This window comes from Apis cerana, linkage group LG4 (assembly GCF_029169275.1).
Source record: "Apis cerana isolate GH-2021 linkage group LG4, AcerK_1.0, whole genome shotgun sequence".
Classification (NCBI taxonomy): domain Eukaryota; kingdom Metazoa; phylum Arthropoda; class Insecta; order Hymenoptera; family Apidae; genus Apis; species Apis cerana.
Window position 1 is genome coordinate 5,235,038 of NC_083855.1, and position 18,706 is coordinate 5,253,743.

At 37.2% G+C, this 18,706-nt stretch overlaps 1 protein-coding gene across 50 annotated transcripts in view; it reads right to left on the reverse strand.

Moving 5' to 3' along the window:
* LOC108003363 (calcium/calmodulin-dependent protein kinase type II alpha chain) overlaps positions 1 to 18,706 on the reverse strand; it is a 125,563-nt gene that overhangs the window by 10,835 nt on the left and 96,022 nt on the right. For 6 of the 50 annotated variants that reach the window (XM_062073729.1, XM_062073713.1, XM_062073710.1 and 3 more), the window contains 4 exons: positions 15,700 to 15,756; positions 2,209 to 2,271; positions 555 to 630; positions 109 to 203 (listed from right to left, as the gene is read on the reverse strand). In XM_062073729.1, coding sequence (XP_061929713.1) covers positions 109 to 203; positions 555 to 630; positions 2,209 to 2,271; positions 15,700 to 15,756 — 291 coding nt within the window. Of the gene's footprint in view, positions 1 to 108; positions 204 to 554; positions 631 to 2,208; positions 2,272 to 5,282; positions 5,370 to 6,956; positions 7,104 to 8,625; positions 8,740 to 10,009; positions 10,163 to 15,699; positions 15,757 to 18,706 lie in introns of all 50 variants that reach the window. The other 44 variants (XM_062073735.1, XM_062073727.1, XM_062073725.1 and 41 more) reach the window with 11 other exon arrangements.

Below are 18,706 nucleotides of genomic sequence, written 5' to 3' on the forward strand. Positions count from 1 at the left end.
GGATGTAATACATCATGCAGCAATAGATTGGAACAAATCAAACGTAAATACAATTGTGCGTTTGTCAGCGCGATACGATTAACAGTGATGCAAATGAGTCATAATTACCATTATCAAAGTAAAATTTGTGGAAATCCATTCCCTCGACTAAATTACCTAGAGCCTCTGGCTCGAATGCAGTCAGATGTGGATCACAGATTTTCCTGGAAGCGTAAGAGATGTTAGAATCATCTGAATTATTTTACTTTAATTTCACTGAAACGCAGTGAAAGCAGACTTGCATTGTTACTCGATTAACCTAAATTATTTTTAATTGAGAAAATAATTGATTACAATATTACGACTTTTTCTCTTTGAATTACGATTTACGTTATTTTTTATATTCATGGTATTCTCTATTTGCACTATATTCCTGCCTTTACTACATTACCCTGTATATTTCGATTCCTTTGTAAATTTTTTCATTGGAACTTTGGTATCCTGATAATTCTTTTTACTGAAACTTCAGCAAAAATCTTTGCTTTTTCTTCCTTTTGAAATTTATTACCACTTACGTGTACGCCTCGAAATCTCCGGTGTTGATGCTTTCTATGAGTTGCTCAGTCATCTTGATGATCTCCTGACGGCGTGCTGGAATTGTCGATAGATTATTGATCAATGAAAACAGGACGATCGGCATGCCCGATCGATCAACGAAAAAAATAAATAAAACGATCAGGGCTCATACCGACACATCGTACGGCACAACAATCACATGCACGAATCTTTATCAACTTCTACGTCCTACGCCAAAGACTCTCTTATTAAAATACGTATATATCATACATCAAAGTGTCACCCATTGGAGTCGTCTCAAAAATCAAAAAATGACATTACCTTCGCACATCACATTCAACAATCTCTACCCTTTTGTCTAATCAAAAAATTCTACTACCATTCTATCAGACTCCAATGACGCGATTCTCAAATGGTTTTGAACAGATACATAACCTAAAAAAAATATCATTACATTTTCATTATCTTTACATATTTTTATCACATTCACATTACTATTTATAATTTTAAGAAAAATAATTGCCATTAATTGAACACAAATTATTTCAACAGATGAAAAAAGACCATTCGAGAATCGAATTTTCATTCTTCATAAATTTTCTTTTTCCACTTGACAAGTACCGATTTGTAGAAAGAATATCCTTTGTTATAACGAGAGAACGAAGTCCTTGTGACTTATGACTAAAAATTACGACACCGGTGCCATCTAGTCAAGTGGAAGTGTATCGAACTGTTTCGTCGTTGCACACGTCGTTTGAATCAGTTGTTTCGAAATTAAATTGTGATTTAGACCGTTTTCGAATCGTTCGACGCGACAACGACGAGGATTTAGTGATTTTGCTTAAAATTCTAATTATTTATCGTCGTTCGGACGACGAGAAAAAGTGTGTTCGACGAATTCGAAATCGAAGAGAAGATGTCGTTGTTCTCTCGTTGTTCATGACTGCTTCTTGGATCCTTGAAGAATAATTCCTTGGTAAGTACCTCATTTTTTTCTCTTCTTTCGTATTACATTTTTTATTTGTACAAAAATCAATCCTTTGGACATTAATATTACGTGATATATTCCTATCTTTTTTCATCCGCTTATAAAATACAATCATAACCTTCGAACGTAAGGCGCGAAAATATTCGAACTATTTCGATTTCAATTTCAATTATAATAAAACAGAAAAAAAAGAAAAAAGAAAAATATCGTTCAACTTTTAATTCTTTGAATAATGTTGGAAAAAATTGATAAATAAAATTACCAATAATCGGTTTTTCATATTGATTAATCTTCGAAATCATACGTCGAAAAAAGCAAACGAATTTACGTGTTTAATCTGGCGACCACCACCGTCAGCGTAACAGCACAGTGCCGTAACTATCCTATTATGCACCACAGTGAGCGAAATAACAAATATGTATAATAGACGTTTGCGCAAAATTCATGTGGCATGAAAATGAAAAATTTATTTTACACGCGTCCCGTTCTACACGGAAAGCGTTGCAACATGATTCTCTCCTCTCGTACAGCTACATCGGTGATTACCTCGATAGAGAGAAAAAGAGATATAGATATAGATATAGATGTAGATAGAAAAAAGAAAGAGAAAGAAAGAGAGAGAGAGAGACAGTTTTGAGTGAGAATGAGATAGGTTCTTCCGTTACCTGAACACTGGGAGTTCGTCGAGAGCTGGCTGCAGGTCTTGATAGGACACACGATTCTTATTTCTACAAGCAATATATATATAATATATACATACATATATTTATATATAGATACCCTTTTTTTTTTTTAAACTCGTACGTGCTTTTCTTATTTCCTTTCTTTTTTTTTTTTTTTGAAATTATTCTTTTGGCAATTATATGGATCGTTTATCGCAGCAGGATTTCTTTTCTTGCGTGTCTCAAGCGTGATTTCGCGGAAGATTAAGGTCCGCGGGAATTATTTCCGATGTTGTCGATGACTTTTATTTTTATTTCAACAAGGAAAATAGTTTTTTCAATATTTCTTCCGTTGAATTTTTCTTTTTCATTTCTTTTTTTTTTTTTTTAAGCAAAAAGAAAAGATGGTTTAAATCATATTCTAAAGTTTATCGAGATTTTCGTGGGTCTCTCTTTTTTTTTTTTTGGATTTTTCAAGATTTCTAAAAGACGGGAAGTTGAATGAGAAAAGAGAAACGTCGCGGAGCTTAATCCTCGCGCAAGAGGATTAACCGTCTCCTCAGGTCCCATCTCGTCCTCGAAAGCATTTTCTCTTCTTCCTGCGCCTTCTTCCCCTTGTCAGTCAACGTGCCTTTCGGATTTTCTTCGTTCCGCGACCGATTTTCACGATTTTTCTTCCCATTTATCGTTAAGCACCCTTTCTTTGAAAACACTGTGTCGCACTGGATGCGACGGCGTTTGTTCGTGTCGCGTTTTTCACGATGAGAATCGAATCGCATTCGAAAATAGTGATACATAATGAATTATCATTACGCTCGAGAAAGCGTAATGATTAATTTCTAGAAATCGATATGATTGATTCTGTGTGATTAAAACGACGATACGTGGCTGATGATTCATTGACTTAATCACGAACGAAAATATATTGCCTCGAAATAGAAAATTTTAATTTATCAAATCTGAATAAAAATTTTTGGAAAATTTTCATCTAATTTTTAATTTTATTAGAAAGATTACATTTCTTAGATAGTAGATGTGAATTGAGAGTGGAATTTTATGCCAAAGTTTGCTGAAAAAAAAAATGTAACGAAAGGAGAAAGAAATAGATGCAAGTAATATGAAATCGTCTATGGTCAGACATGCTCCTTCACTGTCGTTTCCTTTCAAAATTCACTCGGTTTTATCAATGAATCACTTTGAATACGTAAGAAATAATACGATATATACAGGGTGTCTATTATTAGATATCGTTTTAAGAGATAATTATTCATTTCTCAATATCAATTGCTTTTCAATAATATTATAAGCGATATTTAACATCCTGTATATGCTATATCACAGTTTTCCTGTACAATATAAAATAAAAAGAGAGAGAAAGAAAGAGAAAAAAAAAATAAAATGAATCAATATAAGAAAGAATCAAGATATATACACAGAGTGAATCAAGATATATACGAAAATAAAGCTTTTACAGTATCGTCGAAAACGACGATAAAAACATATTGTATGAACGTATGCATATATTAGAGAAGCGTTCAATAAGAAGCCTCAAATCAATTTGATAAACTCGCGCCTTCTACGCACACGAATTCTTTTTTATCCATTCGTTTCAAGAAATGCTACAGGGGATATGCCCAGAAACCATTCTTTCTAGAAAATCGCTCTTTCAGTGGATTAGCTTAAAATAATGTAATTAACTACGAAGCCTGTCCGATGATTCGTTTCGTTCTCATACAACACAACGTGTCAGGTTTCACAAGTTTATTAGAAACGTTAACAGTTTGCGCCTACACACGGATTACACGCGGATTTGTAGCATAGACGACAGTCTGAACAACGTTTATAAGCGAATAAAATATCATTTCGTTAAAAAATTTTATGACATTTCAACTTCATATTATTCATTATTTAATCGTTTGATCGTTGGCGATATTTTCACAATTTATACCAAAAGTTTTTTCTTCGAGATTTTCTCCTTCTTCGAATCTCTATTTATTTATTTTATTTTTTCCTGCATTTAATTTTATTCTTCTCCTGCAAACTTTTCGAGAACGACTTTAACTTGTTTCTTTCGTGGAAATGATATTTTACGAGCGTCTGCTTGCACACTAAACTCTACGATACATAATGCAGAACGAACAACTGGGGGGAACGTACAGAGACAATTTTGAGTTTCGCACAGTCCATCTCATAATCTTCCATTTGAGAACGAAAAGTGGATGGAGATAAATGTCGTAGAATTTCTTAGATTATAATTTTTCCCTTAAATATTTTTGTCGTTACGAAGATCGAAATATTGAAGAATAATCCTTGAGCGTCGTTGTATCCTGTCCGATGGGCTCCTTGTCTGATCAAAATCGATACTTACTACTTGCGGTTCGCCGTCCGAAATTAAAACCGTGACTACTGACATTTACGCGACACGACGAATAAAATGAAGAATTTATTTCTAGAATTTTGACAAATTTGATTCCGTATCATTTTGTAATATAATACCACATTTAAATAACAAATGAACAAATTTCATCGAACGAATATATATAAAACAATTTCGTCGCATCACGGATCAATTCAGAGCCGTATCAAGAAAAAAAAATCACTTTGCGACTCAATTACAAATGATTAAATCAGGCATTCAAAAACTGAAGGTATTTAAAAGAAGAAAAAAAAGCAAAAAAAAAAAGAAAGAAAAGAGACAGTCTCCAAAAGGCAAAAAAAAAAAAAACAAGAGACATGCGGCGAGCCTGTACGCGACACTGTACGACCCTCTGGAACTTCGAAAAACACTTTTAAGTAAGATTTTTTAACAACAAATCTCCAAAATACTTCGAAATCGAATTTTCAAGTATTTCTCTGTGTGTCAAAATAGATGATCGAGTCGAGTCGAAACAAAGAATAATAATAATAATAATAAGAAGAAGATTCCAGAGTGGTAAAAAGATCGAAACGCGTAACTTCGAGAGAGAAGAATTGTGCAGCGTCGCAAGGCTCAAAACTTCATGATAACGAGCAGCAGCGTCTAATCTTCGAGCAGGCGTCTTCGTCAATCTTAACTTTCGACTTCTCTGCGGCCTTACCGGCGTTGGAACTCTTCTTACCATCTTCTGACTCGTTTTGAACAAGCGGCATGTATCCGGGGTTGTTCGCGCGTCGAATTTCCGCTTCTGATATTTTTTTTTATTTTTTTTGTATTTTTTTTTTGGAAGGGAAAGGTTTCGCTTCCGATTCATTTCGAAGTGGCATGCATTGGAATTCGAGGCGGCATGTCAGCGATGCGTGCAACCGGAACATGCAGAGAAACACACACAGGGAGAAGAGGGGTCATCGAACGTAAAAAATTTCGTAAAAATTAAAGGGCGATCGTAAGACCGCTTTCCTCTCTGGCCTGAATGAGATTTCGTTTGGCAGATATATTCTTTTCGATATAAGAAAATAAGCTTAATGCATCATTTTTTTTTTTCAACAATTGGAAAATTACGATGTCGATTTTATTGTACATTTACAAAATTTGGATTTTTGCAAATACAATTTTCAGACATCTTGGGATAATTTTGAATAAATTTGTGACAATTTTAATCCAATAATTCCTAAGTAATTATTTGAACGAAACGCAGGATAATTTTGCGCCGCGCAAGGTGGAATAATTTCAAGAAGAATTATTATCGAGTTTTCCGATGGAGAAAATCGTGATACGTTTTTAGCGAGGCGTTCGGCAATCGAACGTAAAAGTGTCTTCCATTTGCGAAATGGGAAGCTGATTTACGGGCCACGATCGCGATAAATGCACTTTTGCCCATTACGGGAATCAATCAAGCCTCGCGACGCGGATGGCAGCCGTGTTTCCGCACAATGAAACGCATTATCGGTGATCGTTTCGTTCCACGTGACACGTTCTCTGCAATTCTACCGTGGAAAACACCCAATTTCCATTTTAAATCTTGCCAATTCATTATCCACAGGACGAAGGAAACAATCGAGTCCCAGAATTTTTCGACCCTCGTCTAATTTTCATCGAAATCGTGTACTAATATTTCACTGTATTTTAGATACCGTTTTCCAATCTTATCAACGTTGAAAGTTGACGATCAAACGATAAATAAATTATAGATAAATTATAGATTCTTCGATTCTTGTTCTCGTTGTATTATCGATAATATAATTCGTGCTCTTCTCGACCAACGATGCATTAAACATTTTCATCCACGACTGAGAAACAAAAAAGACTTGAAAAAGGAAAGAAAAAATGAAAAAATATAGTAAAGAATCGAGGAATAAACTATAAGAGTATAAATTAACTGTAAACCTTAACGCAATAAGCAAAATAAGCCATCCTTACTCTTTCATAAACCTCTCGATTTTAACCTGTTAACAAATTATTTCTTAAACTGTTCTTCTTAAACTATCAATATATACATGAATACATATCTTCGAAAGTTCGATTCTAAAGGCTAAAACAAAGTTTGCACAAGTAACAAGTAATGTTCAAAAATGCCATTCAAGATGTATTTATTCAATCGCAAGCAAATACTCGTTTCCCCTCGTATTTGACTAATATTACGAATAAAATCTCAAACGACACTTTCGCACAATACTCGTTCGAATATATTTTCGCCTCTAGAGCCAACCTTCCAAATTTTACTAAAAAAGATCGTCCTCGAATAAAAACTCTTATCCTGTTGTACGCGCGGTTGTTACATGGAAAACCAGAGAAGAAAGCCAGAGAGGCAGAGAGGTGTGAAATGGATACAGACCGTTGCTCGAGGAGTCGTAGCGTCGCGACGTCGCCGCGTGGTTGCTGCCGATGTAGATGGCCGCTGGCGAGGACGGTGACGCGCCAGTCTGGCTGTTTTGGCTGTTGCTGCTGCTACCGCTGCTGCTACCGCTTCCTGCGCTGCCAGCTAGTCATGCAACCAACCAACCAAAAGACGAGCTACTGTCAGCCTCCGAACAGCTTCCTCCCGGTCGCTTCTGGCCGATTTTCACCGTACCGTCATAGTTGGATCGTTGCACTCTCGCGTTTCTCCAAGAGTTTTTTTTCGACAAACGTGTTTCGACTCAATCTTTTGAAGGAAAATTTTTTCTCGCCTCTTCCATAACGATGGCGGGTATTCGAGAGTACTGAATTCGAAGAGGAAGATAATTTCGAAAGAGATTTTTCTTTTCTCTTGAATCGAACGATTGGTTTCAAGATGATGGGAGTGGAAAAGTTAATTTTTTATTAGTCTCCGATTTGGATCGGATCTATCTCCCTCGTGTATGGAACGAGTGATAAAACATAGAAGACGAAAACCTTGGATAGATCATTTCTTTTATCCTCCTGGTGTGTTGGAAGAGAAAATGAGGATCGATTTAAAAAAAAAAATTCCACGAGAGTGCAACGAGGCGTCGTGAGAGGAATATCAAAAGAGGAAAACAAAAAAAAAAAGATGAGAAATAGAAAGAAATAGAAGAAGATAGAAGAGGATAAATAAGAAATCGTATAAATATATATATATATCGGAAGCTGGCAAAAAGCTGGCTTCTCGTTGATCGAACAAAGTGTTCAAGTACTCTGGATCGTTCGATCCATCAGATCCATCAGACTGTAGACTAGGTGAAGCGTGACGAGATTCGAATGAGAGAGAAAAAAAAAAAAAGAAAAATAGAAAAGGCGAAGCGATAATTCTCTCGCGGTTTCCTATGAATCCTCGTGAAGATTGGTCTTTAAGAAAAGAAAAAAAAGGAGGGAAGATATATATATATATGTGTGTATGTGCGCTATAAAAAATATGGTGCTGTGTGTGTTCTGTTCGAGATTGAAAAACAAAAAAGGGGGGGGGGGGAAATGTTAACACGCAAGAAGTAGCGGGGAGAGCAAGCATTTGTGGGGCGTGAGAGAGATCTATGGCCACGAAGCGTGATAATATCCTGCGTTTTCGACCATGTGTCCACGGTCAAAAGGTAACAAAATCGTGGGAGAGAAAAATAAATCCAAGTCATGCTTCGACTCTAAGAGGGACTCACCGATTTCTGTCGGTCTTCTGTCTTGTTTCTGCTTGGAAATTGTGTGCGTTTTCGATGATTCACAACTTACAAATATCGTATATAAATTTATGTTAAGTTTCATGATAATCATGATACCTAAAGGACCTGATCAAATCTCGAATAGTGAAATGAAAATTTCATTTTCTTCATCCCTCGAAAAAAAAAAAAGAAAAAAAGAAAAAAAATTCAAACTTTGAATTCTTTGAAAGTTGTCACAAAGAAAAATTACGCTTCGAATTTTTCCAATTCAAAATTCGGTCCTCGAAGCATCGCAAAAAAAAAAAAGAAAAAAAAAAAAGAACCATCGATAATTTTACCCTCGTTTCAGACGAGCCTTTCGAAGAGGAGTTTTCTCGATTCAGGCAGAAACGATTGGATCGCGACAGAAAATCTTACCGATTCGTCGGGGGGTGGACTCGTCTGGTTGAATTTCAGTATCCTTTCCTCGTGTCCTGCGCCACGTAGACGAATTTCCGATAACAGCCGCAAAGAGAGTCTGCAATTTCGTTTCTGCTGGGACCGATCGTAAAGAAACTTTTATTCGTCGATATAAAGAGACAGAGAGCGAGAGAGAAAGAGAGAGAGAGAGAAAGAGAGAAAGAATATCTCGACGAAATTTCGATTATTCTCATCCCGTTCACGTTTCTTTAAGAGAAAGAAAGAGAAAGATGATTTGCGTAACAAATATAACGATTGTAAGATTATTCTCGTCGTTTTTAATTTCTTTTCATTTTCCTTCGACTTTCTTCTTTTTTTTTTTTTAGTTCTTAATTCGAATCAAGTCCCTTCGTTCGTTCGAACGTTAACGTTAAATCTTTTGTTGAAACGAGTATCGTTATTGTTATGGACAGGCTTCGTAGAAATGACTTTCCATCCCCTTTTTTTTTTTTTTTTCATTTTCGAATGAATTTCTCTCACAGTTGAAATTGTGCGTATAATTGAACGCATCCTTCGAAAAATACGCAGTGTATTTCTCTTTTCTGTTTATTTTAAGGTATATAAAAAATACGTATATTTTATCTGCGATTGAATCGATCGATCGATCGTGTTTATAATTATTCTTGTTTCTTATCTTCGAGATGACGATAATCGACGCTGGCGTAGGCGGAAGTGACAAAAACTTTGCTCCACCGAGAGTGGAAAGAACGGTAGAAACGGCGAGGGCTGATATTTCGCGCCATTTTGTTCCGGTCACCAGGCCACGCCATAAAAGAGACGCCAGCAATTATTCCCGACGACTATGCCGCTCGTAAAATGTTAAACAGAACACGGGGATATTACATACCGCAGCTATATTAATCCCCTCTATTTTTATATCTTGCAGAGGTTTTAAAATTTAAGTGCTTCTTGGAGCAAACCAACTATAAACACGTAACCTGAACGTTTTACGGAATTCGTAAAATTTTCGTTTCATAACGATAAAAAAAGATCCCGATAACTACAGAAAAATGCAATGGCGTTGTCCCCAAAAGTTCCAAAATTTCGCACAATAGTTTTAAAACAAATATTTTTCGTCCAAAATTTGCTTCGCAGCGGAAACGGGATACAGATCCATTTTTAGATCCATTTCCCCCTTAACCGTCACAATTTCCACGATCTTGAAACACCAATATACACCTTTTCCTTTCTCATATTCCTTCCTATCACCTCGAATGAATAAAAATCCTCCAATGAATCGTTTCTACCGAAGCAAGAAATTCAAAATCGGAATAAATCAGCCCGAAATCCCATCGATTCTACCGTGCTTCCCTCTCGGCTCGACTCTCACCACCCGATTTACCTTGTGCTCCCTGTAGGAGTACCGCGGCTAATCCAAGGGGGTTTCCCTGAACCTGGTTCTGCTTGTTCGTCTCCCTCGCCGCCCCAACTACCCTGGAGAACGCGGACACGGCGGCGGCGGGACTGTTCGGGGGCGTGCCCTGGGAGGCGGGGCCTTTGTCGAAGAGTTCGAATTTCACCGATTAGAAACAACCTTTCCGGATTTTGATTATCAACACCAGGCTTGTCCAAAACTCAACACCGCGCGAGAAACACACCCTCTCGCGCGGGAGGGAAGAAGAAGAAGGAGGAGGAGGAGGACACATTTTTTAGACCAATTGTCGCAATTGGGTCTATCGAGGTTAGATTCAGGAACAAGTGGTCGATTAGAAGACGATTGTTAGTCGTATTGTCCTCCAATTATTCTTGATGCGATTCAACACAGAAGCGAGAGTTATCAGAGGCTCGAAAGAAGAGAATAATTGGAGCCAGGAGTCGAAGCGAATTATTCAAGAGGAATTGATGATTTCAATTCAAGAGTGTTAATCGCGAGGAGCGTGAACATTCCTGTTAGTGGAAGAAGCGGTGAGGCGAGAACCAGCGTGAAGGAAATTGCGTTAAATCGATCTTGTGATCGAAGATACTTTTAATAACACTCGTCCAATCGGCACTTCCTTCTTTCTGGTTTCACCGAGGAGGCAAAAATAATCTTCCTATCTACGATCGTCAATTCCACCAAACAAGGAAAAAAGAGAAGAAAGTAAAAAGGAGGGGAAAGAAAGTGAGAGAAGCAAAAATACGTTTGCACGAGGTGAACTCCGTCGCTTTTCGTTTCAACCTCATCTGCGATGCTCGAACGGATACGCGCGAGTTAACAAACCGGGGAACGTTTCCTCTGTCGACGTGGCGGCAACACCGACCTTTGCCTAAGTGGAACGAGAATAGTCGCGCACAGTCACGATGACAGATCCTCGCCCGACATAGACACGGTTTCGCGGCTGAAAATAGATTTGGAAAAGGCTGGCGGGCGATCGTGACCCGCCCGATTCGTGGCGGAAGTCCGTTTCGCGTGGGACGCCGCCGCCATTAGTCATCCAACGGCCTCACCGGATGCCCCACTCGGGGTCCCATATTACGCAAAAATGTCGATACGAATCCGAGAAATCGAGGTTTCCTGGCTTGACCAACTTGTTCTTGTCCCCGTGCCAGGGGCACGGTTCGTTCAGTTGCTTTTGGAGCGGAATTTATTAGAGTAGAGAGGGAGCGCTTCTTTTTTTGGCGTCTAACGAGTTGCGAAATTTCCCGTTCAATTCGAATAATCGAGGAATTTTCTTTCACAAACTCATCGAGAATTTATGTACTTTGTTTCGTAACGATAGGATTGGATTTTCTATAAAAATTTTTTTCTTCAAGTGTTTACCCAGTAGTTTGTAAATATAAAAATGTGTCGTGTACAAAAATTGGAACAATAATTCCAGGGGGAAGAAATAATGGGATATTTCGGTTACATTACCGCCACCTGTACCGTTAAGTCGAGTTATCAACGGTCAATTCCAAACGAACGACTCCATCGCTCCAAAAATTCTCCTGGCGCGATTAATGTCACGTAAAATATGTTCATGGCTCACCGTAATTGTCAGGCTGCTTCGAGGAACTCGGCAAGCCAGCGGTGGCCGACATTTCGAGGACTTCACCTACCACTCCTCCCTTCGAAACGCATTTATCACTTTCGAACACTTTTATTATCCCCCTTTCCGTTTTTCCGCCAACGTGACGGATTTCGAAAACTGGAAAACACCTGTGAATCCTTCTCGAATGCCCTCTGGTCCCGCGCGAAAGGGAGGAAAATCTCGAAGAGATCGACTCGGTTTTATTGCGCTCCGCACGGCCGGCTTCGAGGATGGCCGAACGAACGACGCGGACTGCTGCCAATCTATTTTCAAGTGGTGCCAAGCGGCCAGATATTTCCGTTGACAGCGCGCCACGCGAGTTTCTTCGAGAGATTCGACGATATTCGATACTTTTCCCGATCCGCCGCGCGAAATCGAGCGCCTTGAAGTCGCCGCCAGTTTCCGTCGCACGGAATTTTCCCTCATTTTCCATTTTATCCGGCTAACAGTTGGGGCTGTGGCGCAGGTTAAAGATTTTGACTGCTCAAGGTCACCGTGCGGCTGCAAGCTAGAGGCTACCCCCATCTAATCTTCGGCTGGTCGAAAGTGGGGGGAGATGCTATGGTGGGGAGCGCCGCTTTGAACGCCAATTGATTTCGAACGGGCTATATCTATACTAGAAATTGTTATTTCACAGCTTTGGAGGATCGATTCTAAGAGAGGCAAAAATAATTACGAAAGATAGAATATTTTAAACATTGATTGATAATAAAAAAAAAAAATCAATAAGTTTGTATATCATAACTTTTGTCTTTAGAATAGATTCTCTAAAGATGTCTCACTGAATATGTATTAACATTCTTTGTACTATGAATTTGTACACGTAATTAACGCGTGTAATAACATATAATTTGATGTACAACTATCTGCTCTATGCTATTCCACGGTGCTTATCAGCAAATTTAAATACATTGACTAAATCTCTTCCTTGATAGGCATAAAATGTTTTATTTTACAATATTTTTAAATCGTGTGAATTAAACGAATGCACGTGGATAGATAGATAGATAGACTAAAAATTGTACACGTGTTTCATACGCATTCAAAATCTTGATCTCTAATCTATACTGCTCGATCAATTTATTTTCTCTCGTAAGGGCACGATTAGTTTAACACATCACGAAATTCAAGATGTATTCGCAAGAAATTTCTGGCAGAATCTCGCGTTTGATGTGCAAAAAAAAAAAAAAGAATGGCAATAAACTTAAAAATATTTGATGCAAAAATATATATTCTTGTTTGGGCAATAAAAGTGTCCGATTCGCAATGTGTTAAGAGGCGTAATGTTCTAAAGGCACGTTTCTCATGCTGCATAATATATCCGTGTACTCGAGATTTTTACACGGATGATTTCTATACGTTCGATCTTCTATTCGAAGTAACTTTGAGCAGCCGATCTTAACCCGACTAGAAGAACAGCCATTTCAAATGAACTCTAAAAGAGAAGCTAATCGATGAGAAAAAAAGAATTCATTCAAGATTAATATTTCGAATCTCGAAACGTTTCGAGAGACTAATCGATGATGATTTCGAGATGTTGGGAACCACCGATCGCAAAATGCTTGTGGCGAATTAATGCGAAGAAGAGAACTTCTACGATGAATCTTTGGGCTACGATTAAGCAGCAAAACTCTGAGAATCCAGGCTATCTATTCGATCAAACACAGGCTACTAAAACTTGCTAAAGCTTACGATACTGGATCTACTTATCGTTCAAGGTTGCCAAGCTGCCATAGACGTCTCGTCCAAGAGGCTCCTCGTCCATGACGACATTTTAATCTCGATCACGAATCCGTGATCGTAACCAACTAATTACGTGAATAGATCGTTTCGAAAGTAAAAAAAAAATTGAAAAAACAAAAAAAAAAAACAAAAAATATAATTATTTATAAAAAAAGAATGGCAATTTTTCTAATATATCGTCGAAGTTATCATTCTGAGCAGAAGATTTGAAATGCGAAGATTTTTACTTCTTGTTGTTAATCAGATTAAGAAGAAACTAATCCAAATCGATTAATAGTTTGATGAATATACCCAGAATGATAATTTCTACGTACGATTTGGATTAGGTTAACAACAAATCAAGTAAAACTTCCACCAATATTGCTCATGAATAATATATAATGATAATCTCGACAAACATATTAAGAAAAGGGGATCGAAGTATAGTATATCTTTCTTTATAAATAAAATTTAACAAACAAAAAAAAAAAAAGAAAAGAAAAAGAAAGAAAGACAGCCAGCTGCTCGATGATAACAGTATACACGTATATATATATATATTATTCAATTTCCTAAACAGCATAACGTTCGCAACAGCGCAAGAACAACAATCCTACGTAACAATATCTAACTGTACGTCTAAACAATATACACAGTGGTGATAAAAAGTGGTTGTAATCGAGATATATCGCGACATAAAGGTTGTTTCTACTCGCCTCGGGAGCAGTAGATCCGCTGGATGTCTGATCAGACGTCCTCGAACGTTAATTTTCTCGTCGCTACATAGGTTGGCGTACGCTTCTTCCGGTGTCGAGAATCACGCTCTCGTTTCGTAAATCGAGCGTGGATTACACACATTGGATGGAAACAGACAAACAGGGGAAGGCGCTTTCGTTTCAAGAGGCCGCGAATCTCTTTTGTTCTCGAGACGGGAATCACGTGATTTTTGCACAATTTTGATCGTCAACGAATGTCGTACTTTCTGATGATTTGTGAAATTTCTATTTCTCAGCAAACTCGATATATATAATACGTTATAAATATAATCGTTCGATAAATTATATCAGTGTATTTCTGATAAATTTCTGATATTACTTACTTCCTTTGCCTTAACAATTTAATCAAAAGATAAGGCTAGTAAGTAAGTAAAAATCTCTTACACTCTAAGAATAATTATCTCGTCTATGCGTATATATGGATTGATAAGTGTGACTGTAATTAAATCTGGCCAACAAACACCAACGAAGATCGATTTGCGCATTATCCTTCGCCTACAAGATCGCACGACACGTTCGTTCAACATTATTCCAAAACAATAATCCCTCCCACTCAAAATTTCACAAACCATTTACCATTTACAACGAATCCATTAAATACCACCATGCTTTGAATAAATTTCCAACACGATCCAACGTATATTATCACGTGAAACCCTCCCCTTTCGAATAAATAACAACGGTATATATTCTTTTTTTTTTTTTACCAAACACCACAATTAAGGACATATACGCGTACGTTTACACGATCGTGCACGACGAAGGAGAGGGACGATTGATTTGATCCTCATAGGGGGGCTGGGGAGGGTTCACCGATTGACTTTTCGGACCGATCGAGGGGGGGAGGAGAGGCAACGCACGCGAAATCCTTATTAGTTGGTGGTGGAACGAGAGGAGGCTGGAGAGACGGTAAATCCGAAGTACGAGTTAGCGGAAGCTGGAACAGACAGGGGTGCAAAAGCTCGAAGCTCGTCACTGAGCCCCTAGTGGCATTGGTTTCCCCTGCTCTCCCTCGTGTCCCCTCTCGAAAACAAGGGGAAACCTCGAGGAAACGAAGATTAACAAGAACGATTAATCTTCTTCTTCGAGACTTTTTTTCGAGTTTTTCAATTTCGAGATTTAAATAGAGGTATTTTTTTTCTTTCGTGAGAGGGGAGCTTGAGAGGCGCTGGATTTAATTTCTTAATCAATCGTTTTTATTTGCCGATTCAAAAGTTATTAATTTTTCCATCAATGATTCCAATAATTGGATGTGTAATTGAATTCGATTCAGGGAAAATTTTTTTTAAAATCCGAACGAGTAGAAGCCACATAAGCAACTTCGATCGAACTTCGATAACCAGCAATTGGAAGAACAGGAGAAGCCAGGTCTGAACCGGAGGACATCTACACGTAACACACGTGGAAATATATACGTATATAAATATATATATGTAAATCTATACGGAGGTACGTAATATATATATATATGTATACACATGAACACGAGACGTCGAAACATGTATCGTGTACACGTTTCTCGGCCTTCGATATGCAAGGTTTACCTTCGGGTTCTTTGGCAATGACCGTGCTGCTCCGGTCGACGCCGCCCTTCTTATCCTCTGTACAACAATACACACATACATCACGAATATGCGACAGTTTTTTTTTTTTTTTTTTATATATAAAATATATTCTTTTACATTCTTCGTTTCTTTTTTATTTATTTTTTTCTTTCTTTCAATTTTTATCTTTTTTATACAAAAAGACTTAGAGACCAGCCAACGCGCTTTTTTTAATATTCTATAACTAAGCTGATATCTTCTTCTTTTTTTTTATTTTTATACTTTCTCGTAATATTTAGATTCGAGTGAATCAGAGAGCAAAGGTCCTTCGGAAATTTTGCAATTTATGTTTGATTTTATGTTTAATAAAAGATTCGTTTGATTTCCCTTCCCTCTTCTTTAAGGACATTTAATATCTACTATTATTCCACCTAAATTTATTTAGATTGAATTCTGAAAGTTCATATTTCGTTTATATAATTATCATCTACGCTTTCAAAGATCGAAACGTTTCCTTTAACTTCCTTGTTCCCCAAGGGATAATTAATTTCGATTTGCAACTTCGGGGCCAAGTTTTCTCGCATCCTCCATGCATTTGCTCCGTTACGAATAATCGTCTAAGCGTTTCCGGATCTGGAAAACTTTATCCGGTAGTCGTTTCTTTTGCTTCTCGAAAGGAAATAATATTTAGAGAAAAGACGATTTATATAATTTCACGCGATTAACCATTTTTTCATTTATTTGCTTTCTGAATCGGCTCGAGGCCAAATGTCACGATTATATCTTGATCGCGTATGTATTAATGCAAAGTAGCTGGACTCCGTGGCTGTTAATTTTGGGACACCGATATTCGCAGATAGCCAATCGTATCGAAAGCTCGATTTCTCATCGAACGCGACTTTTTCCTTTTTTCTTTTCTCATTTATCTTTCGAAGAAAAAGCACGAAAGAAAAAGGGATTTGTAAACCCTTTTCGAATAATATTTACTCTTACTCGATGACACATTTTATTCTTGATGTTCTTCTTACAGATATAACGTATCGATACTAAAACTAAAATTATCTAATATGAATTTTAAATACATTACGTGTGAATGATATACAGCGGTATGATGAAAATATATGTATACAGTCAATTACAAAAATTTTTCTACACAGTTCAAAGCGGTTAAATCCAATTGGAATTTTGTTTTAAATGAAATTTTCCGAGTTTGTACATGTTTGAAACGTACAAACACGCAGTTTCATTTAAAAAAAAATCTGTAAGATTTACTGCGCGAAGATATTTTTTGCGACTGGCTGTATCCAATTTATCGATTCGTTCAACTACTAATTATAATGCCGAGCGTGAAAGGGGTCACTACGCAATATACTCTAAGAATTAAATTTTCGAATAATTATCGCGTTCGATGCAGTTGTAGTCGATAAATCAATCAAGCCGACATTCAAAGCGATAAACATTCAACGTAAGCGTTTATTCAAATTTAAGAAAGGAAGCGTACATTTTTCTTTTCTTTTTTTTCTTTTTAAGCATTAATCGATTATTCCGTTTTCCTTTTCCCCCTCCCCCATTACAAATGCCTCAGAGTTCCAGCTAGTCCACAAAAATTTATATTATGGCTAAAAAATGAATAAATAAATAAACGTACTCTCTAGCTTATACAATTTTAAAATGTCGACTAACGGAAGATGAGAGTAGATAGAGATAGATAGACAGACGATAGATAAAGTAAGAAATGGAAGTAGAGAGTCGTAACAGCACCGAATATTTTATCTTTCTTCCCCGATATTTGGTCTCTCGATCGAGTATCGTACATGTATAGATATCTCTTTGAATTAGGGGGTGTGAAGGGGAGAAATAGGGGTGGCGTTCACACGATTGAGGGGGAGAGAAAGAGAGAGAGAAAGAGAAAAGGTGGAAAATCATTCCTGTCGAAAAATTGAAAGGTTCGAAGTGCGGTGAAGCAGGTCTTGAGAGGTAATTCGTCAAACGATAACGATTGTATACGATTGACGATTGGAAGAAGATATTTCTTTCTTAGAATTTCTTCAATTTTCAAAAGTTTTCGATTCGAGATTTTTTACCGGTTTAATTGCTAAGAATAATATATCGCTTACTATAATTCACTCTCGAGATGATATTATTACCTTTTCTTCTTTTGCGATTGAAAATCACTCTCAGAGAGTAATCACTCTGAAAGCAGAGTCCAATTGCAAAAGATATTCTCAAGAAATCTTGGAAATGTCGAGTCGAATAATTCTTACACCCTGTCCTCTCAAATCCATTATTTCACGAAGATAACAGGATTATTAAACCCGGGGTAATTATAAAATAATCCAGATAAAGTGCTGGAGGGTGCAGTTCGGTGTGACGAACGTGCAAAACGTCGTTAAAGACGAATCGATCCTTCTCCTTAGAAGGTAATTGCACCCTTGAGTGCGTTCTACCAAAAAATAAAAACAAGCCACACTTTCACAAATAGAGAAAGAGAAAGAGAGAGAGAGAGAAAAGATCCGAACAATCGAGATAAACCTGGAGGGGTAAGAGAAATTCCTTGAAATATCAATATATATATATACACTCTTAAATCAGCAAGGATTAGGAAACAATTCTTCTTTCGATTCTTCTTTCGTTGTATACAGGGTGACTCGGCATATAAAGTCACCTCGATTATTTTCGTTACCAATTGATCAATCATTTTCTTTTTCTCGTCATGGATTTAACACGGATAACGTGATTTGATTTTTTCCATTGAAAATGATCCGACAAATAAAAATAATAAAGACGAGAAATATTTGTATCGATCCATGGGTAACAAGAATAATCATCTCTCACCCTGTATATCCATCGAAACCGGACAGAGAAATATGGAAGTGGATAATAAATACAAGTGGATGCAGGATACATAGACGGCAGACATACAGACAGATGTAGATAATAAACGGGAACAATTGTCGCATCTCGAAACTCGACATTCCATCGAAATATATTGTTTCGAGTTTCAAAC